Source organism: Ostrinia nubilalis, chromosome 11 (genome assembly GCF_963855985.1).
Source record: "Ostrinia nubilalis chromosome 11, ilOstNubi1.1, whole genome shotgun sequence".
NCBI lineage: Eukaryota > Metazoa > Arthropoda > Insecta > Lepidoptera > Crambidae > Ostrinia > Ostrinia nubilalis.
Genome location: NC_087098.1, coordinates 3,530,851 through 3,557,640, shown reverse-complemented (window position 1 = coordinate 3,557,640; position 26,790 = coordinate 3,530,851). Strand labels below are relative to the sequence as shown.

Genomic DNA, 26,790 nt, shown 5'->3' with positions numbered 1-26,790 from the left:
ATGCGAAGCGAAGTACATACATGAGTTTACCTTCTGTTATATTTTGTGGTATAATTATCGTAATTACCTACGCTTTAATTTCAAGAGTTACACTTTATCTATATTTATTGTTGGATAGTAGTTACGAGCAACATAAATTTCATTCATAAAACACCGTTTAACTATACATATGATTTGGACGAGGGGTCCAAAGTTGACTTAGTTAAAGTACAGTCATCAGACATCTTTTTTCCAATATCACCCTTATTCACAACAATATAAGCTGCCCCAGGGTTGAGCTTTGTCGCCTGTACCACAGAATACATAATAGTAGCAACAGAAATTGCACTCCTTTGTGTAGGATCAGATGCCGACATTTTAACGGTAATAATAATAATGCAAAATATCCAACGCACATGGTGCATTCGAAATCGCACCTTACTACTACGCTCACAAGAGCGCAAATTTTTTGTGTTCAGAATTGATCTACCTCGCAGCTCAAGCGTCAGGGTTGTTTAAGCAAAGTAAAATAAATAATAACTTAATTTTAAGAAGCATTTATTGTATTTACGATTGGTAATCTTTAATCTAGTGGTGTTTGTATAATCGTACCATCTCTAAAGTACCTATTAATAAACTTCAGTGTTGCAATAATTCGAAATTGGACAAATAGTTTTAAAAGGTGTAGTGTCGGAAAATAGACACGGTGAAGTAAGTTAATGTTTATATTAGCTAAAATATTTTTTTTGCTACAGTTTTTTGTCATAAGTATTTCAAAATTATTTAAAAAGTCTAGTTTTTTTTAATTATTTAAATTAGTACAGTTAATTATTATTCCTAAATACTACGATTTTACATTAAAGAAGGATAACAGTGCTGTTGGAACAATAAACCTTGATTGTGACGATGATCGACCGAGCGTGTATAGAAATACGCGTGTGCTCACAGGCGCGTGGCGGTCCTGACTGATTTGCAACTTGAAGTTGTCGCGCGCTGTAGGTAATTATCTCGGCCGGCATAGGCGAGTGACGGAGGCCTGCCTGTACTACGACTTACGACTATAATACCTACTATAGTCGGTCGTTTACTGAGATGACCTAAGGCACCAGAGTGTGACCTATCGCTCAAGTCATGCTCCGCGACCCGGGCTGCAGATTAATTCACATGTCACCTGCTACGGTAGCTAACTCTGTGGTCATAGATTACATGAGCTGGATATGGCTTAATGTTAATTTCTGTTCACAGCTGAAAACTCTTAAAGGCCTCTGTTAAGAAACGTCATAAAATAGCGAGATTGCCAGCGAATGCCTTTGAGGTGGTCGGGCCATCAAACTGGGGGTCTTCCTGCATTAAAATTTGTTAAGAAATGCTCTCTGCTTAAGAACTCATTTAATGCTACCATTGAAGGCATGTGCGTGATCCACTAGGTGGGGTCCTATAATAGTACCCTAAAGGATCACTGTTAATTTATTATTCAAAACACAATCAACAACATCAGATTAATTTTCGTTGCTAAATAGCATTATGTGCCGTCGCGCGTCGTCTGTACACTTACTTAGAGTAGAACATATATACAAACCCTTACACATTTATGTAGTGGTTTATTTTGCAACTTTATTGCACTGAGCTTTATAATCCGCTTATCAACGTCTACTTCCATCTTGCACTAGTAGAACAGGGATATCTTGTCTTATCTGTAATTTGACATCATCCAATCGTAAAAAAGTTGTTAAACTCACGCTGTCTCTTCATTCCGCTCTGTATCGATGCCCAGAACTTGGCCATCAGCTTTTTACGTTACTGCACCTCTTTTAAAACGTTCCTGACTTCGTTAACCCAGGTGTTCTGTATTAATGAGGGCTCCAACTGGTTTCTCTTTTATATCAGAGTTTTCTCTGGGAGATATATCGCAGATAATGTTTGTCTGAACACTTAGTGGCTGCGCGGGCACGCGATAGAAGCGACTAAGTGGGAAATTATTTCCAGATTGTAGTATCTCGTTTATTCGCTCAGTAAACATTTTGATATGCATATTAGAAAACCCACTTCATGCCAAATAAGGGCTTATGCAAAAATATACATTATTTTAAAATTAGACGTCTTATGTATGTCATTAAACGCCTACAGAAATGAAAATCGGTTTGCTTGTAACGTTTTCATGTTTAAGGTTGAGTTGCACCACCTATCTTTAACGGTAACTATGACGATAACCGGTGCTTTTTGTATGGAGTTTGACAGATTTTTGACGTTTGTCAAAGTTAAAGTAAGATGGTGCAACCCAGCCTATTTAGATTTATAACAGCCAAATCACAGATCAAAAATAATCAAGAAGTGACAAAAGTTTATGAATTTGGAATAGATACGAGTACATGACAATATTATCCCCAGATTCTTCGCTCATTTATTTTTTTGTGTCTGTCATTTTCGATACATTCTAAACAGTCACGTGATTTATCGTTTGAATAATCGTTCGTGTGACGTTTGAATATTTTTCATCATATTAATCTCGACGAATAAATAGATTCAGCGAATTTTTCTAATCGATTTCACGTGTATTCATATTCATCAATCGTATTATTTGCACGATTTCGATTATGTTTGTGATGTATTGAACTCGAGTTCACGTCGATTCGAATACGATTGTAGTGATTACAACTTTCTGCATAATTTGTTTTTGTTGCTTGCATCTCGGTAGTCACGAATGTCATCGATTAGAAATTGCACCCTTGAGTCCAATTGATGCTTCATGCAATGATTACTTTGATCATTTATAGTTTTAGCATTTTTTGTTGAAAAGTGAAATTATGGACAATATTGGAGCCTACTATTAATTTTTAAAGCTTACAAAATGTTTTGTGATTCATCATCATCATCATCATCATTTCAGCCATAGGACGTCCACTGCTGAACATAGACTTCCCAATGATTTCCATGTTGATCGATTGGTGGCTGCCTGCGTCCATTCTTCATAGTCTTGCCGTTCACTTAATACTGAAAAGTAAAGTTTAGAGTAGGCGCACACCGTTGATTTTTAATTGGCCGATAGTTGTGCCCGATTTTAAATTGTATGAAGAATCGGCCAAATCGAATCGGCGTAGTGTGCGCACTCCCATACATGCCCATACTGATCAACTGCCCGACTAAACTATCGGCCGACGAAAAATCAACGGTGTGTGCCTACTCTTACTCGTATAGTCGCTATCATACGCATAATCGCCATCTCATTTAGATAGCGATTGCAATGGCTTTCCGATTTTGACAGTGTCGGTTAATATTACGTTCAAACATCGAATAAAAGCGTTTCGATAAAAATTCCTGCGCTTACGAGACGTGCGTTTATCTCTGTCACCCGTGGGGACATCGGACTCTCTCTAGTAAAAGTTGTATTGACTGATAGATCAGTTTACGAGGATCTGACGGGGTGGGCCATAAAAGCAGCGTGTAAATATTGTAATGAACTGAGGCCAGTAAGTTATTTTGATAGTGCATTACTTAATATTTTCCATCAATAGTAATCGCAAGTTTCATGGCTTCATAGAAAATTATATTGTATCGTAATGCGAATAATAATAGCGATTTTGAATTCAACTTTTGAAATAAAATTGGTCATAATGATTAAATTACATACTGTTATAATTTATGTAACAGCTCAGCATGGGAAATATTAATTTAACCATTAATTAAGTAATCCCAAATAAATATTCATGTGGATAATTAATCCAAAAACATTTCGTCTTCAAAAAAGTACACCCGCTGTTTTCCCAATTTCGATTGCATCAACAAAAATATGACACATTCAATCAATGAATTTTATTACAGAAGTTTCGTCATTGTAGAAACTTATTACGCATAAAAATATCAAAATTTGTGTACTAACTACATGGATCCCCGCTGTTTCTATAGCCTACCGTATAAGTTACATGATTCTTGATACAAAACTGGATAATAAATGTAATAATGTGTTTCTTGGTCGTAAAATCAATCTCCCACATTTACTAGCAAGTGACGATGACAAAATTTACTTTCACCTTTCATTTTATGTACTTTTTATGTTGGGAAATAGTGTTTGAACAGATGCACTGCTCGAAAGTGGGCTCATGGACGCTAAGATGTTGTCATCCATTGGGGAATTACGAGTATATTAGTATGTGTCAACATCTGAAAAGAATGGATAAGTACCTACAAACGCACAGTAAATACTGGCACCTTACGGAGAGTGTAATAAGAGTGATTTTGCTACATAAATGTGTAGTCGGTGCTGGCGATTGTAAAATTCATAATTTTGATCAATATTTAAGCTATGTATCTACTCGTACAAGTAACGGGTTGATAATAAGGCTTAACCCTTAATCAGGCTCTGGTGGCCATAAATTTGAACTTTATGCTGTGAATATACGGTTGAAAACCAATGACTTCTTTTTGAGCCTGGTTAAGGGATAAAGATGTACGTACGTCCACGACCATGTTTGGTTTAGATATTTCAGGTTTAAATCAAACTACGAATTAATATTGTCTTGACAGATTCCGCGCCTCCAATGGTTCACTAAGGCTGGATTGCACCATCTTACTTTAACTTTAACAAACGTCAAAAATCTGTCAAACACCATACAAAAACCACCGGTTATCATTATAGTTACGGTCAAAGTTAGGTGGTGCAACTCTGCCTAAGCCGTCTGTCTTTATCGTTAAGGTATTTATGGTACAGTCAGCGTCAAATACTTCATGACACCGAAAGTAGCCAAAAAGTTCGCAACACGTCTTTGTTACAATTGGAATAAGGTTGTGTACAACTTTTTGGCTATTTTAGGTGTCACGAACTATTTGAAGTTGACTGTACCAGTCATTCACTGGTACAGTGCAGTGGTTGCAATGAATTTAGTTGTTAATACATTCCTATACATTCACATAAAAAGTCTTCTGCAATCAATGTTGCTTTCAATATTGTTAAAAACAAATAACTTGCACATGAACAAACTTAGACAGAGTTAAGTTTTTACGTGGCGAAGTATGAACGCGAATAAAAATCTAAGTTAACAATCAAAACAAAAACAATTAAAAGAAATAAAATTAAACAATAAAAAACGGCCAATCAAATATAATAATTCAACTACACAACATTAATAATGTAGCCACTTTAATAATTCTTATTACTATACAAACTTTCTGCTATTTATTTTTTATCGGCTTTCCTGGTACAAATTAAACATAATTACCTATTAATGTTACAGTAAAAACTCATAATCAGTCATAACACTTTGTTTGAATTTTGACTAAATGAAAAAAAAAAATTAATCAGGCGAAAGCAATTTTGACCGATTGTTTTGCAATCATAAGTAATTGACTAACACCCTTGGTTATAACAACTTTTGACTGGTTTTTGCAGTTCAAAGTGGTTTTGACCGATTATGAGTTTTGACTGCAACATTTAAACCTTTCTTGTAAAACATATTTTTATATTACCTTATTCTTACCACATTGTCACATGTTTTGTTATTATAATAAATTATTAATAATAAGTTGTATAAACGCATTTGTATTATGTGTTACTTTTCAACAAAATGTTCAGGCTGCCGAGTGAAGGTATGTGTACAATTTAAATTATGCTGGAGTTAATACCAGGTCACTCTGTATTGTCATTCTCATCAGTAATTACATTTTAAACCATTATATTCGTTGATTATTACGAAAATTATTATAATAGAATTGTTTACATTTAATTTTACAATGGAAAAATACTGTCAGTGTGATTTATAAGTTTGTAACAATCTAAGGCTGAGTTTCACCACCTAACTTTAACTGTAACTATCGCCCGTATTCACAAACGCTTAAGTGAAGCAGCAAATCGAATGCACAGCGTTGAATACAATTCTGTGATTGGTTCATGTGTGACACTGTGCGTCCACGCGCACTGTGAGACCTCATAGCAATGTTTGTGAATACGGGCTTTAGACTTCTTTACTATGGTTTCTAAAATTTACTATGGTATTTAACAATTATAATTAAATTGGTGTTACTTATTTACCGTTCAAGTATAAAATTGGTCAAATTACTGTAGTGAAATTAAACTAATTTAAAAGTACTTAAGGGCCGAATTCATTACCTACTTATCTTTATAAATGATCTAACTTTATAATACTATGGTTATAATAAATTCAGACTTCATTTATAGCTCGTAGTTCATTGAGGAATTAGAAAACGATGTTACGCGCGGTGGCCATTTTGATTGTGTTCCACACTGGAGTCTGTGAAGGTTATAAGTCAACTTTAAGGAGTATAACTGACTGTAGACCTCCTTCTGAAGAAGCTGATAAACTCATAACGTACTCTGTCTCAGTCCACAATACTACTGATAAAGTGAACCTGCGTGGTAATATTACAGTTAAAGAAGACTTAGTTGGTCATATTTGGGGCTTCAAAGCTGGTGTAAGGACCGGTGTGGAAACCAGATATGGAATCAACTGGTTACAATTGAAATGCACACACCCGCTTATCAGGCTTATTCTTCTATATATAAACGTTAAATACGACCCAAAAACATGTGTTATCAAAGAAGGAGTCTACAAATTCAAAGAGCTAGACGTCGCCATTATTGATAGAGGTTATTTTTCCTTGCCGATGCGTGAGTTGGGACTAAACCAGTGGATCGTACGATTGTATAAAAATCAATTAACTGCGGTTTGTGTAGAACTTCTTGTTATGATTTCTAAATAAGTATTGTACTGGTGGAATAGAATAAGTCATGGTCAAAACCACTTTTGACTGCAAAAATCAGTCAAAAGTGGTTATGACTGAAGCTGATTATTTTTTTGATGTAAAAAATAAAGACAGTTTTCTGTCTCATTCTGATCTTTATTCAAATGTAGTTGAACTTTAAGGTATCTAATCTATTTCTGTTCAAATTGTGTAAGCGATTTTAATAAAAAAATGTGATACATACGAGTACATGTGTTTAGTTGACACCATGTTTTATTCTTTTCCATGCCTGAGCATTTAAATGATAAGTTTAAAGTCTTTGTCTGGTAGATAAGAAGTACTGAGAGTATTACTGTCTGTCACATTATTTCCCATACTTTGGTGACTTGTCCCAAAGCTATGTTTGTAAGAGACTGATTTAAGGGACACTTAAACAGTTCTATCTTTTTAAAGGTGTACAGACCAATTAAGATGACAATTACGGCCAGACGTATTCGAGGTTCTTAAAATGTCTTTCCCTAATCAATATACCCATTTTTTGTACAAGTGATTTCGTAGTAACAGGTATAGCTAAGTTTTCTTCTATAGTTGGTAAAATTAAGAAATCAAACTAAATTATTCAGTCATAATATTTGTTAAAAAAGGAGGTTTTTCGTCTTCGTCTGTATGTTTTTTAATGGTGATTTCAGTATCTTAGTAGGTTTATTTGATTAAAATCGTTTATTTCAGAGCAGTAAATACTTACATTCTTTCTGTATTTATTTAACGTAGATCACGTACCATTCCATTGCATGCCATGGCACAACAAAGTTTTTAACGACGAGTCAACGTGACTCTGAACTAGTGATGTTGCGTCGAGGTCGATATTTCCTCTTTTACGTATTGATAAATATAAATCAATTATTTTGTAAATTGGTTTGACCCTTTTACTAATTGATAAACGTCGGCTTATCTCTGAGTAATTTGTTTCTTTATTAGATTTCATTTCATTCTGTATTTTTTATCATTCCTTCATGTTTTTTTTTGTTAGTGAGTGTTATTGAGATACACATGCAATGGTAGCTAGTGGAGTACTCCAATTGCAGTGCAATGATTTAGTTTGTGAATTAGTATGATGATTGTATTTTTGTTAGTTCCTTAAGTTTGGTTAAATTTTTTTAGGTGATCGACTATATAGGTAATGTAGGCTTTGAAGCTTTTTGCTGTGTCTTCTTTTCTAATTATGTCTGGTAGATTATATGGGTTGATACTTAGCAAGGGGGATGTCATTTCATGGTTATATCGGGCTGAAGCAAATCTAGGGCACTGTGTTAAGAGGTGTTTCCATGTTTGTGGAGTCTGGTCATCACAGGTACAGCGGTCATCTGCGACGATATGGAAACGATGTAGGTATTCCTTGTACCTACTATTTATATCAATTCTGATTTAACCGCTCTAGTTATTTGCTACTTTACACATGTAGCTATGAATTTTCTTATCAATGACGTAAAACACGTAAATCTGCTTAAATCGATGATTAATAAATGTCATATTTAAGCTCCTCCCGCATGCAGGTGTCATAAGATACATAACTTACTGTCGATGAAACTGGCCAAGGTCACTATCGATGTATTACTTAACAGTTGAGCTACATCACTATTCAGTATTGTCGGGCGATGAGCAAGGAAAGTCGTTTGAAAGTTTTATAGCATATCTGTATCGCAAGTGTTTTATGTTTTACAAATGAGCTTTACTTTGTATAAAGATAAATCTTCCATGATGGATTTCTGTAAGTCTGCTTTCGAATGTTTAAAATTATCTCTGATTAATAACTACACATTGTCATAGTTTATTAACTGATAGGTTTATGCATGCTATCCTAGGCTTAACTTTTAATTAAACCATTATTATGTTAAGTAAAAGACGCTGACCAAAGACACAGTTTTTAAATGTAGCACCCTTTGACCATGAGACAATACAGTTTTGTCTATCAATTCAGTGTCTAACACCCGTATTCACAAACATAATTATGAGGTCTCACAGTACAGTGCGCGTGGACGCACAGGGTCACGCACGAACCAATTACAGAATTCTATTCAACGCTGTGCGTTCGATTCGTTTGTGAATACGGGCGTTAATTTAGATATGTCGCAGTAAGACAGATAAAGCCGTATTAAATGTAGTTATATCCCTAGGGATATAATTATATGCTGTAACATAGTTATACGAAAGCGATTCATTACTATCTCACTAGGAATATAGTTATAAAATGGTCCAAGTTTAGTATACTCGTATAACATATTATTGAAGTAACCAGTCCCGAATAGTCCTGAGCCATTTCTCTCACGCCCCTTTTACGTGTTATCAATAATACAAATTATCGCCTCACCATAAATATTCAAGGCCGGTTCCTTATCAGACTTGGCTACGAGCACAGACTACTTGAAGAATAGGCACCGCAGATAAAAGTTCAATTTGATTGTCAAAGTCAAAGGTTTTATTGATTTTTATTTATGACCTAGCTCGCATCAATACCTATGACTATAATTTGTATATTTTCAAGACTGTAAACCCTTGAAAAGAAGGCTGACAATAGTGACTGAGTTTCTTGCGCTGCTTCTTCTCAGCACTGGCCCATTTATTGTCCCGAAGTACTTATTGGTAGGGTTAATGGGGGATGGGATGTGTAAAAGTACTTTTTAAAAGCCTATTTGCAAAAATCAATGAGTTTTTTTATGAGTTTTTATTACTTAGGCGGGATTCCACCCTCTTACTTTAACAGTAACTATAACAATGTCGGTGTTTTTTGTATGGAGTTTGACAGATTTTTGACGTTTGTTAAAGTCAAAGTAAGTTGGTGCAACTCAGCCTTAGGCTACAGGCTTCCAGGATGCTTATACACGTCCCAAATAGCTTGCCGACCACCACTTCGGGACAACATATTATAGGCTGGTGCTGAGAAGAAGGTAACGAAAGAAACTCATTCACTCATTCATTGGAACCAGAACATATTATTATTATAAAGAAGAATAGAAGAAATCAACAATTTAGACAAACAAACTTCTAAAGGTTAAAAAAACTTCCATCAAAGTTGCAGAACCTGTATAATTTACCAGAGGTAAATGGTGGATTGGGTCTACACTCCCCGATTTAAATTCTGATCTGAGTGAATCTTGATGTACGCATGTATTTGCCTCCCCTAGTCACCTTTTACGAAATCCATGGGAAGAGTGAGAATAATTTTCCTATTCAATTTGCTTAGTTGACGTTTGGACAACTGACTTCAAAACTTAATTAAAGTTGCCCTAAAGCCTAATGATAATAGCTCAATTACTTCACAAGCTGGAAGGCTTTATTTATGTTAGAGTATAAACTAAACGATTATTTATGGTAACACAGACGTCCGTGGTGGCGCCACTGAATGTGTCTCTGTTTGTGGTCTGTTGTTGTAACTAACCTAATAAAATGTTACTGTAATACATTTTATGTTTTTACTCAGAAGAAGATAACTATTATGACTAAGAACCTAACAGGTTATGGGCCCAGGCTACGTGGAAGATAAGAGTGAGCAAGTATCTTTGAAAAAAAGGACCCACAACACAAGATGGCAAGTAAAAGGGTTTCGCCGCCATCATTGCCGGTGCCGACCAATGTGCCGGCAATGTCTACTACGGCTACGAGTTCTGGACTATCAGTCAACTTTGAAAAACTCAGTGGTATATCAAACTATGGAAACTGGAAGTTTTTGATGCGGATGTACTTGATTCACGAAGACTTGTGGGATTGTATCGAAGAGTCCGCGCCAGGCGTACCCAGAGTAAATGACGATCGTAAACAACTACGGGCACTCGCAAAAATATGTTTGATGGTGCAGCCATCCTCTTTCTCCCATGTACGAAATGCAACTACTGGTTTTGAAGCTTGGAACAACCTAAAAACGGCCTATGAAGACAAGGGGCTGTGTAGACGTCTTGGACTCCTACGTACACTGTTCGGGTTAAAATTGGAGCAATTTAGTGACATGGAAGCGTATCTCCTGAAGATCTCGGACCTAGATCAACAATTACGAGACATAAACGCTCCATTAGATGATGATTTTCTCTCAGTGCTAATCTTAAGCGGTTTGCCGCCAGACTATGATCCTCTCATAATGGCATTGGAAAATTCGAACATTAAATTGTGCAGTGAAACAGTGCGAAGCAAATTACTACAGGAGAATTTACGCAGAGACTTTGACAAGTGTGAAGAAAATGCAATGTTCACAAACCGTACTACCAAAAATGTGTATTCTACGAAGAGTGTTAGGTGCTTCATATGTAAAAAACCGAACCACTATGCTAAAAACTGTCCTACAAAAACTGAAAAAGCATGGAACGGAACTCTCTTGACTGCATTAGCTGTAGACATTAATTCAAGTGCATGGTATATTGATTCTGGGGCAACATGTCACATGACAAACAACAAAGACTTGCTGCAAAACTATGTTCTGGATAGTCCACGTATGGTGACAGTAGCCAACAATCAAAAGATGCACAGTGAGGGTCATGGTGAAGTGGAATTGTTGTTAGAAGGTCACACTCAAACTACAAAAATAAGTGAGGTTATCTATGTACCAGGCTTGTCAACAAATCTCATTTCTGTTGGAAAAATGGCTTCCAAGGGGCTTGAGGTACATTTTGATACACAGAAGTGCAACATTTATTGTGGAAATGATGTAGTTGCCAGTGCTACAAAAGTAAATGGCGTGTACGAGTTAGATACAGTGAGTGAAAAATCAACTAATGATCGTGAGTATGCTGCTGCAGTTCAACCAGTTGCTTTGGTTGAGACAGAGATCCAGTCCACGGGTACAGAGCAAGCAGAAGCAGAAGCTGTGAATTTGTGTGAAACGAGCTCATCACAGGAGTTATGGCATCGTAGGCTCGGGCATCTGAACAAACGAAGCATGCATTTACTGAAACAAGGTATGGCTGTTGGAATTAATTACACTGATAATGAACATAGTCCCTGTGTAACATGTATTGAGGGCAAACAAAGTAGACTACCATTCCCAAAACAATCTTTTAATAGAGCCACTGAGAAATTAGGTCTTATACATTCAGATCTTTGTGGGCCTATGTCAGTGCCCTCATTCAGTGGAGCCAAATATCTATTAACGTTTATAGATGATTATACAAGAATGACTTTTGGCTACTTTATCAAAAGTAAAGATGAAGTACTGCCTGTGTTTAAGATTTTTAAAAATCTGGTGGAAAATCAAACTAATTTAAAAATAAAAATGCTAAGGACAGACAATGGCCGTGAATATGTTAATAAACAGTTCCAGGCATTCCTGCAAGATCATGGCATCGAACATCAAACGACTGTGCCGTACTCACCTCAACAGAACGGCGTGGCGGAGCGGGCCAATCGAACAATTGTGGAAGCAGGACGATGCATGCTGCAGGATGCTGGGCTGGACCGGAGATTTTGGGCAGAGGCATTGAATACGGCAATATATATTAAGAATAAGTCACCAAGCAAGGCAGTGAGAGGCACTACTCCAGAAGAAAAATGGTATGGTAATAAAGTTGATTTATCTAATTTGAAAATATTTGGCTGTGTTGCCTATGCGATGATCCCTAATGAAAGACGCAAGAAATTAGATGCTAAGAGCAAGCAGTACATTTTTGTAGGATATTGTAGTAGCTCGAAAGGATATAGGTTAATTGATCCTGAAGAACCTTCCAAGTGTATTAAGTCTAGAGATGTCCAGTTCTTAGAAGGCAAAACCTACAAAGATTTAAAAATAAATCAAGAAAATTGCGCTGCTGATTGTCAACGGCAACATGAAATGGATGAAGTAAATGCAAATGAAAACGAAATAGAAAATGTGAATGCAAATGAAAACAATGACATTGATGTGTTACCTGTTTCAGAGCCAACTGTTTTGGGCAATCCTGATAACTCTTCTGACCTCAGCTTCGTCGATGATCCCAATGATGTCACTTGGAATCCTAACATGACTCTGGACCAAGAATCAAGTTATTATGATGATACTGAAGAAAGTGTAAGTACTGTAGTTGCTATGACAGCATCAAGTCACAGTGTCGAACCACAGACCATAGAGGAAGCATTGATGGGACCCGATAAAGACCAATGGAGAGAAGCCACTCAGGAAGAATATAATTCATTTGAAAAGAATAAAGCTTGGGACTTGACATTGCTACCTACTGGAAAGAAAGCCATCAAATGTAAATGGGTATTTAAGAAGAAATATGGAACAGAAGGTGAGTTGCTTCGCTATAAAGCACGCTTGGTGGCGAAAGGATTTACTCAGAAATACGGAATTGACTACAAGGAAACGTACTCACCTGTCGTAAGATACTCCACAATACGCATGTTAATTGCCCTAGCAGTCAATTTGGATTTACACATTGATCACATGGACGTCAAGACGGCATTCTTGAATGGAGAATTACAGGAGACCGTTTATATGGAACAGCCTGATGGGTACAAAATAAAGGGTAAAGAAGATCATGTATTCAGATTGAACAAAGCTATATATGGACTTAAACAAGCATCTAAGGCATGGTATGACAAGATTGATGTGGTCTTGACAGGATTGAAATTCAGAAAAACTGTCAATGAGCCTTGTGTATACATAAAGTCAGATGGCAGTGAAAATCTGATCATAATAGCCCTCTATGTCGATGACATCCTCATCTTTAGCAAGGATACACCAGAGAAGAACAAGGTGAAGGAAGAACTCATGAGACAATTTGAGATGAAGGATCTTGGCCGAGCTACACATGTATTGGGAATGAGATTAAGACAGAAAGATAACAACATTACTCTTGATCAGAAGAATTACATAGAAAAGGTATTGGAACAATTTGGTATGATTGACTGTAAGCCTGTGAGTACACCTTTGGAATGTGGCATAAAACTAGAGAAAGGAGACCAATCTGATGCTGAATCTAATTACAGAAGTCTTGTTGGTTGTATCATGTATATCGCCATTTGCACTAGACCAGACATAGCGCATGCAGCAAGCTTGCTAAGCCAGTTCAATAATTGTTATTCGGACATACATTGGAAAGCGGCTAAACGAGTTTTACGGTACTTGAAAGGTACAATAGATTACAGTATAGTTTATCAAAAATCTCCATCAATTGTCACTGGCTATGTAGATGCAGATTGGGCATCTAATCTACTTGATAGACGTTCTTATACTGGTTATAATATTTACCATAGGTAACTCTGCTGTGTCTTGGGAGAGCAGAAAGCAGAGAACAGTAGCTCTGTCAAGCACAGAGGCGGAGTATATGGCATTATGTGAAGGGGCTAAGGAAGCCAAATTTATTAGAAACTTCTTGTATGAATGTCTTGGTAAATACTTATCAGTCACTTTGTATAATGATAGTCAGTCAGCACAGAAAATGTGTAATAATCAAATTAATCATAATCGCAGTAAACATATAGACATTAGACATCATTATGTAAGAGAAATAATAAATGATAAAGTTGTTAAATTAGAATACTTACCAACTGAAAACATGCCTGCAGATGTCTTGACAAAATGTTTAGGTAAAGATAAACATTGTAATTGTGTTTCTCGTCTTGGTTTAAAATTAATTGCCTAGTTCAAGGGCAGGTTTTTGTTGAATTAGAATTTTCAACATATTTTAATTGTAATGCTCAACATATTTTAATTGTATTTTCTTGTTTGGAATAATTGTTTAGTTTAAGGGCAGGTGTTAGAGTATAAACTAAACGATTATTTATGGTAACACAGACGTCCGTGGTGGCGCCACTGAATGTGTCTCTTGTTTGTGGTCTGTTGTTGTAACTAACCTAATAAAATGTTACTGTAATACATTTTATGTTTTTACTCAGAAGAAGATAACTATTATGACTAAGAACCTAACAATTTACTATCTAAGTTGTCTATGTTCGCGAGTCACTATCATAACTAGGCCAGCAAAAATATATGCGGGAATAAATCTAGCTAAACGCTTCGGGGGCGTATTCTGAAACGGCCGAGATACGGAGCGAGAAAATTTGCGAGCCCTCAGGGTGTGAGCTTTTATTCTTGTGGTTGCGTACGTTGGCTCTATAAGCAAATGCTTTAGAGCCTCTTTAGGATTAACTTAAGATAGCCAGTTCTTCTGTAGTTAAGAACTTCGAGTTAAGTATAATTAGTAGCTGGTTTTTCAATTGAAGCAATTACTCTATTACCTTTTTATGATAAACTTAAGATAGCCAGTTCTTCTGTGGTTCGATTACGGTACGCTTCAACCTTCCACTTGATCATCATTTTCCATCAGACGAGAATAGCAGGCCAATAGCTTCCCAGCTGTGGTTTAAAAAGTAAAGTACAGCCGACATCAAACTATACATATTTTTAATTGCTCCTATTAGAACTGTTTATTGTACCACAGTGCATATCATCCCATTTCAAAACGCCGCTGTTTTTGAAAACGGCTAGCCGTAATGTAATACGGCGGATACAATTCGACTGCGACATATCCATACACATCCGATGATGACAGGAACAGTAACTCGATTGACTCTATTGACCCAATTATGTAGAGACAAACAAAATTACAGAGAAGCCGAATGGCGATTATTACTTTGCTGACAGGAAAAAGAATTTAATTGAATTTTAATGTAATTTTAATTAAATGTACTCGCAAGTGAAATTAATTTTAATTTCGTATGATGTGTAATGTGCTTTTTATGTATTTTTTTCTATTCGAAATGAATGGATGAATGAAGGCAGGAAAAATAAAATGCTATATTAAGCCTCGCTTGATTACGTATTGTTCAATGTGTCAGTAGGTGAATGTATTTACATCATTACATAATGAAGTTACATTTTTGTTGCAAAATGCATGATGTATTGTATATAAAGCCTGATATCTGACGTCAACGGATGCTTTAATATTTGTTAAAGAATCAAAATAAATAATAATCAAGTGATGCAGGCTGTTCTGGCCAAAAACGTTTTATTTTGCCTTTTTATACATAGCTCAGACTGAGTTGCACCATCTTACAACTTAACAAACATCACCTCTGTCAAATCTGTCAAACTTCATACTAAAAACATTGGATTATAGTTGCGATTAAAATAAATTAGTGCAACTCGGCCTTCAACAGTATAATAATCATGTATCGTTATATTATGTAAAACAAACATACTAAATATACATTAACAGACTACAATCTACAATCGTTCGGGAATTCGAACGGCGGCGTCGGACTCTCGTTAAGTTTATCCCCGTGGGTGTTCGAGTTGGTATTTGTACGCAAACTTTGCTGCGAATTGAAACGGAACTCCAACTGTTCCCTGTTTAGGTATTTACATCAATTTGTGTGCAATGAATACGCAATTTGGCAATGCAACTGTTTAGGCTAGGTATACATTAATTTCTGGGAATAACACAATACGATACGTTGTCCAAATGAGCTTGTAAACTTCGACAATATTATATTAGTCTCATTTAATGATTATGAATTAGTTTATCGATTATAAACATCGAGTTCTCGCAGTATGTTTGCCTCTCTCCTTAGCTCGCAATGTCGCAATCAACTAAAAGAGCTAAATGAGTTGTTGATATGTATCACATCCTGATCTCAGATCAGAGGTGGAATTGTGTTTGTACTGTAAAGCAATCGTAATCATTTGACAGTTCATAACGTACGATAAAGTCAGTTAAACAAAGCGTTTGACAGAATAATTGTTGTTTTGGATGAAGGTACTACTTCGAAGTTGACTACACGCAGCAGCAAGCGCCTTGTCACCGCGAATGTATGTATTTCATTCTATGAAAGACCTCGCATCTTTCATTCTATGAAAGAACTATAACGACGTGTCGCTATGGAAGCTAAGTATTTCATAGAAAATATTGGAATCAACCAGTTGGCTACGAAATCATATTGAGGGTTGAGTTACGTAGAAGTATTTATGAACATAAGTAATGTAATATTACAAAGTTGGTAACACACGGTAACTAATTCTGTTTATAATTCAAACTCAGTCCTAACTAATCGAGAATAAGGACCAACAGTCCTTCGGGAACATCGATGAAAGGCCCGAATACCAACTTGGACTCTCAAGGGTCCCTGAAGTGCGAAGTTTGTATCCTACAAATTGAGTTCCATTCTTTTGGCACAAATTCTGAGACCCTTAAGCTGGGTTGCACTATCTTACTTTAACTTTGACAAACGTCAAAAATCTGTCAAACTCCATACAAAAAGCACCGGTTATCGTTATAGTTACGGTCAAAGTTGGGTGGTGCAACTCAGCCTTAATGTTTCATGACGGCCTTTTGATATTCGAATCAATTTTAGCCTCTGAGGGCTTTTAGCGAAATTAACGCTTTAGTGCGAAAAGGTCTATGGAAGGAGAATCCGTAATTTTGAATGATGACACTTGAAAGTTTACTGGTCGATTTGGTTAGAAATGAGACGATTTAGTTCTGAGTCTTGACATTATAACATTAAATTATGATTTAAACGTTTTCGTGATCGCTTCTCTACCTATATCCCAAAGCTAAGATGGGTAATATCGGTATGATGCAATATTTTCATCGAATTAAAATTGATAACATTTTACAAAATATATTTAAATTTATACAGTGTGTCCGGGCATGTAGTGATCAAACTTTAAGGGCGTAATCTATGGACAATTTTATCGATAAAATACTTGAAATTTGGGGCCTGACCCTTTTCTCGAAAAATTACATCGATTTAAGTTTTTAATTTTTAGTTCACACCTCTTCTTTAAAAAACAAGTGAAAGCGTGGGTAGCTTAACATTAATAGGCAAATATTTTATATCATGCGATAGCCAATAAAATTATCTATTAGTAGAAGAAGAAAGCAGACACAAGTTTCATAAATTTTATGGGAGTAAGAATGGATTTAATTAGAAAAATACATTACTTTTTTCACGTCTTTTTCAGTTATTTTCCAACACAAGAAAAACCAGGTCGTTAAGGTATGTTTTATTTGCATTGTATTATTAGTATTTGAGCTATTCTACAAAACGAATGTAAATTTATTAGTCTACGTCTATTAGTTTCGACGTAATTGTTGAACAAAGATACCCCTTCCCAGCGGTTTCCATAGTAATCGGAATAGGTTGTGTGATTCTTTCAGGCAGTGCATTTTCGCATGTCGCGTGCGCTATGGAAACCGCTGGGAAGGGGTATCTTTGTTCAACAATTACGTCGAAACTAATAGACGTAGACTAATAAATTTACATTCGTTTTGTAGAATAGCTCAAATACTAATAATACAATGCAAATAAAACATACCTTAACGACCTGGTTTTTCTTGTGTTGGAAAATAACTGAAAAAGACGTGAAAAAAGTAATGTATTTTTCTAATTAAATCCATTCTTACTCCCATAAAATTTATGAAACTTGTGTCTGCTTTCTTCTTCTACTAATAGATAATTTTATTGGCTATCGCATGATATAAAATATTTGGCTATTAATGTTAAGCTACCCACGCTTTCACTTGTTTTTTTAAAGAAGAGGTGTAAACTAAAAATTAAAAACTTAAATCGATGTAATTTTTCGAGAAATGGGTCAGGCCCCAAATTTGAAGTATTTTCATCGATAAAATTGTCCATAGATTACGCCCTTAAAGTTTGATCACTACATGCCCGGACACACTGTATAGGTTTTTCTGAATTACAATAAGTGGAATTATAATTATTTATAGACACAATATTTGAAACTTAAATGAGACAAAGGTTATTATTTTGCAAATTTTCAGCGTTTAAAAATGTTTTTACTTATCCCAGTACCAGTTGCTGCGTATACTCCTCCTATGGCCCACCCGTACGTTAAACAGTTAAAAGCTTTTATAAAACCTTAAAATTTTAAAGCGTTCGCAAATTGTCCGCTCCATAATACGGCTGCGGCGTTGACAGCGACCGATAACGCACTAAGCACTGGCGGATTTACGAGCACCATTTAACTACACTTACATTTCTGCAAGTGGAAATGTGCAACTAGGGTCGCCACGTGTCCGGCCTTAACCGGACATGATAAGCTTTTTACCCGACTGCGCCAGAAGGAGGGTTATTACGATAGTTTCCGGCCAAATATTCTCTCTTCCAGCCTATCTGGCTTTTGTTAGGCTTTTTATGTGGCAGCAAGGCAGGACCTTATGTACTAAGTTTTGAAGATAAATAAATTAAGGCATCACGTTTGTACGCGTACGAGAAAACGCAGCGTAGGACGTCCACACACAAGGTGGACCGACGACATGATTTATGATGTAAGGCGCTGGACGCAGGCCGCTATCAACCGGGTAGCATGGAAAGCATGGGGGAGGCCTATGTTCAGCAGTGGACGTCCTATGGCTGAGATGATGATCACCTATTGGGGGGGCACCAAAAAGACCACAAAAAAATTTCCACCACTTAAATTATTTCAAAATCGGCACAGAGTCCGGCTTTAGTGTTTTTGGACCTGGCAACCCTATGTGCGCCCGTATCTCGGTGGCTAGCCATTGGGGTTCGTGTTTATGCATTACGTTTCACTTGACTGTGAACTGTTTTGATTGGACTAGAATTTATCGAGATGAATATTGAGTAGCTCGGTGTAAATCGATAAACGCTGTCTAACCCTTTGGGTTGTTTTGCATTTGGATTACTTTTATCGTTGTTACATTGTGCTGCGCATTGTTGTTTGTTTGCAAGGTAGCAAACTCAAATACGCATATAAAATGTTGCCAGGGATTGCCTAAGTAGTAGCGTGAACTACTAGGTAACCACAAACCAGAAAGCTTAGTGTAGACAGGCTACCCACTGGATATATCGATGATCTGTTAAAGCGCAGAGCAGGGCCGTTCATTGTGAAATTATTGGGGGAGGTTTTTGTCTAGCAGTGGACGGTAATAGCTTGAGACGAGACTATATTCACTTTTAATAAAAATCTATGAGATGAAACCTGAAAAATGGTTCGTTCACTTCAGCCAAATGGCGTCCACTAACTAACTACAAAGGCCTCCCCAAATAATTTCACGACGACTGGTCCTGCGTTGCCCGCATCCAGGTCTTTCCGCAACCTTTACTAGATCGTCGGTCCACCTACAATAATGTTATTCGAATCATATCCAGTTTCAGGTTTCCCCACTTAAATGTGCATCAGTATAGATTCACTTGTCTTGTTACCTCATCCCCTAATCTTTTGACATAAAGAAGAAGAATGCTGACGTTGTTTTCTGTTTGTTCCAGGTGTGGTTGTGATGACATGGTGGTGGGCGCTTGCGCTCCTAGCGCTGGCGACTCCCGCCCGCCCCGCGCCCCGGGCGGGCAACGGTGAGCTAATTTACAGTAAGCATCACTTTGAGCACCCCACACCCTGCTGCCAGAGATTTTGCTAAGACGTAGTCTTCGGAGACAGTTTGATTCACTATATGCACCTCATGTGCATGAAAAAGTTGCTAGTAAACTCAGTTTCATAAATAAAATTCACTAAAGCCCGGTCGGCGAGCATGTAGAATTTTGTCCAATGACCCCAAGCTACCCATCCTTATCGCTCGCGCGTAATTATATTGCTGTCGCGACTGTGCGACGGGCACCCGCAATGAGTGTGCGAGCGCGACAACAACATAATTACGCGCGAGCGATAAGGATGGGTAGCTTGGAGTCTTTAGACAAAATTCTACGTGCTCGCAGACCAGACTATTAGTCAATCAATTTCAGTGAGAGCCAAGGCACACGATGCGTTGCGCCGTCGGTGCGACGCCGGAGCGATGTCACTGCGTCGCGGCGTCTTCTAAGCTTCAACTACACCAACGCGTGCAGATCGCCATCGTCGGCACGATCATAGGCCAATGACTGGTTGCGCGACCTATGACAGTCCGCGCGAACCATGAGAGTCCGCGCGACCCATAACCACAACCATAACAGTCCGCGCGACCCACGACAGTCCGCGCGACCCATGACAGTCCGCACGACCTATCATTGGCCTATGATCGCGCCGGCGAAGGCGGTCTGCACGCGTTGGTGCGGTTCATACTCACAAAGAAATATCCGTGGGGTGTCTCACGATAAGGCGAAATCTTTTCGGTGCGGCGCCGCAACGCATCGTGTGCTTTGACTCAGAGCATGAATTCCTTTGACTCAGAACATCAATTCGCCAGCCCCCTCTTAAGCCCACTGATTCTGCTGAGACGTATTTGTCGTTACTGATGATGAAACGAAATAGTAACCTATTTTAACAAGAGTACATGCATGCAAAAAGGATTTATTCAATTAGGTACAGTAAGCATGAGTTTGAGCATCCTCCCTCAAAAAAACCATTGATTCTGCTGAGACGTTATGACTAAAAGTTATCAAAATAGTAACCCGTTTTCCAATGTCCCGTGATAAAAGACTTGATTTAATTATAATTAGTAAACCCATTTCACAGTAAGCATTATTTACACCCATATCACCCATATCCTCTGAAACCCATTGATTCTCTGTTGAGATGAATTCGTTATTTATTACTGATAGAGGTAAGAAAGTACTTACCTATATTTTACCAGATCCATGAATTATTTCAGTGAACCTATTTCAGCCTAAGCATTACTTTAATCACTCCCTGTGTAAAAAAAAAAGCTGAAATGCAAAAAAAATATATTAACGCATATTTTTGTATCAGGTCATTTGAAATACACAGTGGTGACACGTGTGTAACACATTCAACACTGAATATGCATGAAAGCTCACTTTATAACGACGTGTGCTTTTAAAAAAATACGACAGAATAATTTTCGTACTTTGTTAAAACTCTACGTTGGGACATAAAATATTTTGTTCATGGAATATACCTAAAAAAAAACTTTCCAACTTTTCCGTTAGCCGGAAAATTGATCAATATTATTACTTTTAAATGCTGTTGAGCGACACGGCTAATACACATACATTTCTTTAATTACAGTCTTCAGTAGAACCTAATCTTTAGATCTTGTATGACAAAAAAAGCTACGAAGTAATTCTTTGTTAACGCCATTTATTTATTAATTTCAGTGCTATCATTTTACTGGAACGAGCTGGCATGTGTGCGTATTTTGTGATTTAGTTTATCATACATTAGTTATTATGCTATGAATTTTGGCGGCAATGACTCTATCAAAAAGAATCTACTGTGAAGGTTTACTCTATGCAATTTATTCTATGTTACTTGCAGTAACTAGGGGAAATTTATAATAAGGCTTACACAATCCATCGTTCTAGACTTATTTATCTAGGGGCCCATAAGTCGTGGTAAATTATTAGGGTCCCGTGAATCCCTGTTGAATAATAGAAAAATAGTTGGGAAAATAACAGCGTTCCCCGCGATTCTGGTAATTCTGCATTCTTTGGCGATTTGTGAGAAATATTGTTCAGATAAGTTATGGGGGTGATTATATCGGACGTTTATTGTTTGTTACGTTTGATTTATGTTAGCAATACTGGGAAAAACCTGGGCTTTAGGTTTTAGGTTTCCTTTTTGTGGTTGCTAAGTTTGTAGAGCTAAAACAATTTTTAGTTACTAAATGAGGTCAAACGAATATGAATATGAATAAACTCAGAAATGTAATGCTGAAACAATGGGCTTATGTTTCTTACGTAAAATATGTCATGTTCATAATCATACTTTTATTTCAATATATCAACGATAAAATGATAATGAAACAGTTATTATCTTCCAAGAAATTATGTTATGATCAGTTTTATAAACAAAATATTTATTTTATTCGTTAAAAATAACCAAATAAGTCAATTTTGGAATGTAAAATAATAAATAAAGTAAATAAATAAACAAACCGCGATCTAATCACAACAACCTTGCCTCAAACGAAATTATCTCCGAAACTCGCAGAAGCGTTCGGAATGATAAACAAAATTGCTGAATTAATTCCGATCAAATACAAATCAAATTTAAATTGCGACGAGCAAAGTCTCCGAAAAGATCTTCGTATTTTTATTCAGGGCAAATAAATCTAATTAGCATATTGAATCAGACAGAGGGTTCCGTACCTAACATAAGTGGTTCGAGTATGTGTATCCAATATTATGTTTATTGTACATAACTTAGTACATAATAGTACTCTAAAAATATCCCCACTGAGATGTTTAGACTTATCTTACATCATGTGGGTCGGTATTATCCTAGTAGTGTATATTAAACAAGTCTTCAACAGTAAAATCCAAACCTTAAGAAGCCCTAAACGGCAAGATTTATCGTTTTTACAATACATAGTTTCATCATTATTTTAAAAAGCGGTCAGTTTTTTATCTAGTTTTATTTCAACACTTTTTATAGTTACTTATTACTCTTCATGATATATGCCAAATATTCGGAAATTGAACATTTGAGGTAGAATTTATCCTTTCCTTTATTAAATTTTAACTTTTCCATACGTTGCCGTTTCCCATACACGAACATTTAAATTATTTTATTCGATTAGCTCGATTGGGCAGGCAGGCAGCGAGCGCAATCGAAAGTGACATGCGCAGTTTAATCACATGCGTGAGTACGGTGTGCAAGTTTTGTGAATAAATTAGGAAAGGTTATGGAAGCCATTCTTTGATAATGAAAGGTCGAATCTTATCAATTGAGAGCCTACAATTTATAATAATCTACTCATTTGTAAATAAAACTGCACAATATACAGGGTGATTTTTGTATCAGTATCCAAATTTTCAGGATCGACTCAGAATCAGTAACTTAATTGATTTACGTAAAGAAAACAAAACTTTTTTCTCCATATTTAATTATTTTCATCCGCTGCGCGCGGTTTCCAAATTGACTCACGTGGAAAATTTGCTTCGTTCATGGAAAAATACGTACACACATTTAACTGCAAAGCTTAATAGACATAATGGTGAGCGAAAATAAGCAATAACCTTTAAAACTTAAGATATGGGCACCCGCGGATTAGACTTTCAATATTTTTTTTTGCGAAAAATACCACAATTAAAAATAATTACGATAAAGTTGTATTGTCAAATTGTTCTAACGAGCTTATTAAAAAAAAATTGATACTGATAACAAAGTCACCCTGTATTGTGCACGACCGATCGTTGTGGAAATCTTTGGGGAGGCCTTTGTCCAGCAGTGGACGTCATTCGGCTGAAACGAACGAACGAAGATTTGGAAAATATAAGGTTGTAATTTTGACAAGTTAAATATTACATTTTTACTACGATGATTTTTCGTAAACTATTTTCATTACGGTACAGTCAGCGTCAAATAGTTTGTGACACCCAAAGTGGTCAATAAGTTGACAAGACGTCAACTTTATTCCAATCATAACAAAGCCGTGTTTCGAACTTATTGGCTACTTTGGGTGTCACGAACTATTAAACGCTGACTGTTCACACATGACAGGTAAAACTATGAAATAAAGCTGCTGGCAAAAACTAGTAACTAAATAAAATAACAATACCTATGCTTGGCGAATCTCGGAGCTTAAATTCGTGATTTATTTTAAGTCGATACTCGTCCAACTCAAAAGATTAGTAGATCTATGAGTAATTACAAAGTTACCTGACAGTTAAAAAGAAAGATTTCTAATACAAATCTGTTTTACGAACATTTCCGCGCTATTTGATGGCTGGAAACGATTAAGATCATGTTTTTTCAGATAGGTAACTCAACCGATGGACAGTCAAACGCTGTTATTGTCTGTCACTGATCCAGACATCCGTGAGAGAATAAACTTGATAATCAATTGTCTCAATTAAGTATTGAACCTGTCCAATTAAAATCAGAAGCCAACACTACATCATAATGGAAATCACAACTCACAACCGTTATCGGAACCGAGTATGTGTGTCAACTGCCATAATATTCAGCCGCGGGCGTCAAAGCGTTAAACTTTTTGTGTATGTTACCCAAACTTGTGTAACAATTAATCACCACGATAAAAACAGTGCAATGATGATAGCACCGACAAAAAATACACAGCATTATGAATAGAATGTAATTACGCGATTCATGAATGGGCAAGTACCGTTGGCAAATATACTGCAATCGTGAGCGTTTCGGTATCGATCTGTGATTATGATTAATTAATCTGTGAATCTTTTTGAATGTAACATTTAATAAAGATATTTCATTTATAAACTGCAATCATTCATTTCGTCCCACATAATCATCACGATTTGGCAATCACGACCGTATTAAAGAATATAGAAATTTTGATCGTGATCGACCCGTAATGCATTTTTACTTTACTTCCAAATCTTAAGTTAAGATTTGTTATGTAGGTTAGGTCAGTTCATTTGGTCACGAACGAGAACTAGGTATCTTAAGACTAACGTTCAGATTATTACTATTCCGATTGAAAGATCGGAGCTAAGGGTGGTCACTTAAAATTTAATTTATTTTTTAGCAAGATCAAAAATTTTACCACGGGCAAATTCGGTCTCTAGATTGAATTAAAGTTGAAACATTGGTTTTCAACAACTTCAAAAATCATATGACAAAGAAACATAACGACAATGTTAACATAATTTAGCTCTATTATAGTTAACTAAACTATTGTACATCACATTCAAATTACGAGTACATTTGTAGAGTATGTTATTTACGTAAACATCACAATAAGTCTTTCGTCTCGGCCACAAATTCCTACACAATACAACAAAGTCCTACAACACCACAAAGCCTGGTGACCCGACCCATCAAAGGGCCACCGAATAAGGTGTTTAGCCCACCAGGTGGTAATTTGTACGAAAGTGAAACCACTTCACTTTCCACGCGTGATGCGATCTCGCTCGCTCTTATCTTTACGACTTGGATCGTAGGGCTGACAGATTTTATGAAGGGATTGTAGCTATTGTTATACTCTAGTGGTAGTTGATATTGTGTTAATTCGATTATATGATAAGAAAATATGGTTATTTTATGCGGAATAGCTAGCTATGAATGTAGTTTAGACACGGGTCTTAACGTTATAAAATGTATATCTTTGTAGCAAAATTAGTACTACCTATTACAAATATAGAAGATTCTTTAATGCTAGCTGATGAACAATATCCATGGCAATAAGTTTAATTTATCGCGGTACGGAACTACAATGAAATACCAGCTAAAACGTTTTGAAATGTTGCATGGCCATAGTTACTTATTATACTTTTACGTCAAGAACTTAATAAGCCTTTAAAATGCTATAATTTGTCTCCTTCAAAACATCTTATTTGCCTTCAAAAGGCACGTTTCAGTGTAGCAGCCCTAGTTAAGATTTAAAGCATATTTTATGACCTTCGCGACTTTGATTAAACCGTTCATAACTATAGAGAGCTATGGCTATGGGCTATGAGACGCTGACTCTCCCTTTTTGAGGCTTGATGGATTATACCGGTTTGATTGCTGACTGTTGAGATGGGTCTGCTTTGTATTTATTCATTCCATCTGGAACATTAGCAAATAATAAAATAGATGACTTCGATCAAAAGACATCCACAGCTAGACGAAGGCTTTCCCCAAGGATTTACGCAATAAGGCGGTTATCACACTGCGCCGCGCTCCGCCGCGGAGCGCGTGATTTTCATATAAAAAATCACGCGCGCGGACGCGTTGTCAGTGTGAAGTGCCGCGCGTGTTTTCTATACAAACTGAGGTACTTGCATACAATGATTAAATCTGTCGCCCCGCGCTCCGCGGCGGAGCGCGGCGCAGTGTGATAACCGCCTAACCGGTCCTGCACTGCCTTATCCTGGTGCTTCCCGCAACCTTCACCTATATTTATACTCGAAAAACTAAAAAAATCTGTAAAATATGTAAGTATTTGACAGGAGAGCTTTTTGAAAGCTTAAAACTGATTTGGTGCAGTTTTTTAACTGAGTATGAATTGCACTAAAACAGCAGATTCGTAAGTTTTCCGTGGATGAAACGAATGTAGTAGGTAACAATAACAGAAATAGTTCTAACGAATCAAGATTATTATTATTTCCGTGCCAAATACGAGTACCTACTGGTTCAGAACGTTCCCTCAACAAAACCGTTTTGCTCGGAATTTCCAGGCACCGAGCATTATGTCCTGTATTCCACATGATCCATCATCTCCACTAGCCTTTAGCGACTTATATCGGCTTACAAACTAATTGGGTCCCTAACAGCCTAGCCGTGGTGAACGGACGAACCATAGAAGTATCATT

The 26,790-nt window shown here is 36.6% G+C and overlaps 1 protein-coding gene across 2 annotated transcripts in view; it reads left to right on the top strand.

The window, feature by feature from the left end:
- Positions 1 to 26,790, top strand: part of LOC135076114 (serine proteinase stubble) — a 203,538-nt gene that overhangs the window by 94,739 nt on the left and 82,009 nt on the right. Inside the window, exon 3 of one of the 2 annotated variants that reach the window (XM_063970578.1) lies at positions 19,888 to 19,971. In XM_063970578.1, the coding sequence (XP_063826648.1) occupies positions 19,888 to 19,971 (84 nt within the window). Of the gene's footprint in view, positions 1 to 19,887; positions 19,987 to 26,790 lie in introns of both variants that reach the window. The other variant, XM_063970577.1, reaches the window with a different exon arrangement.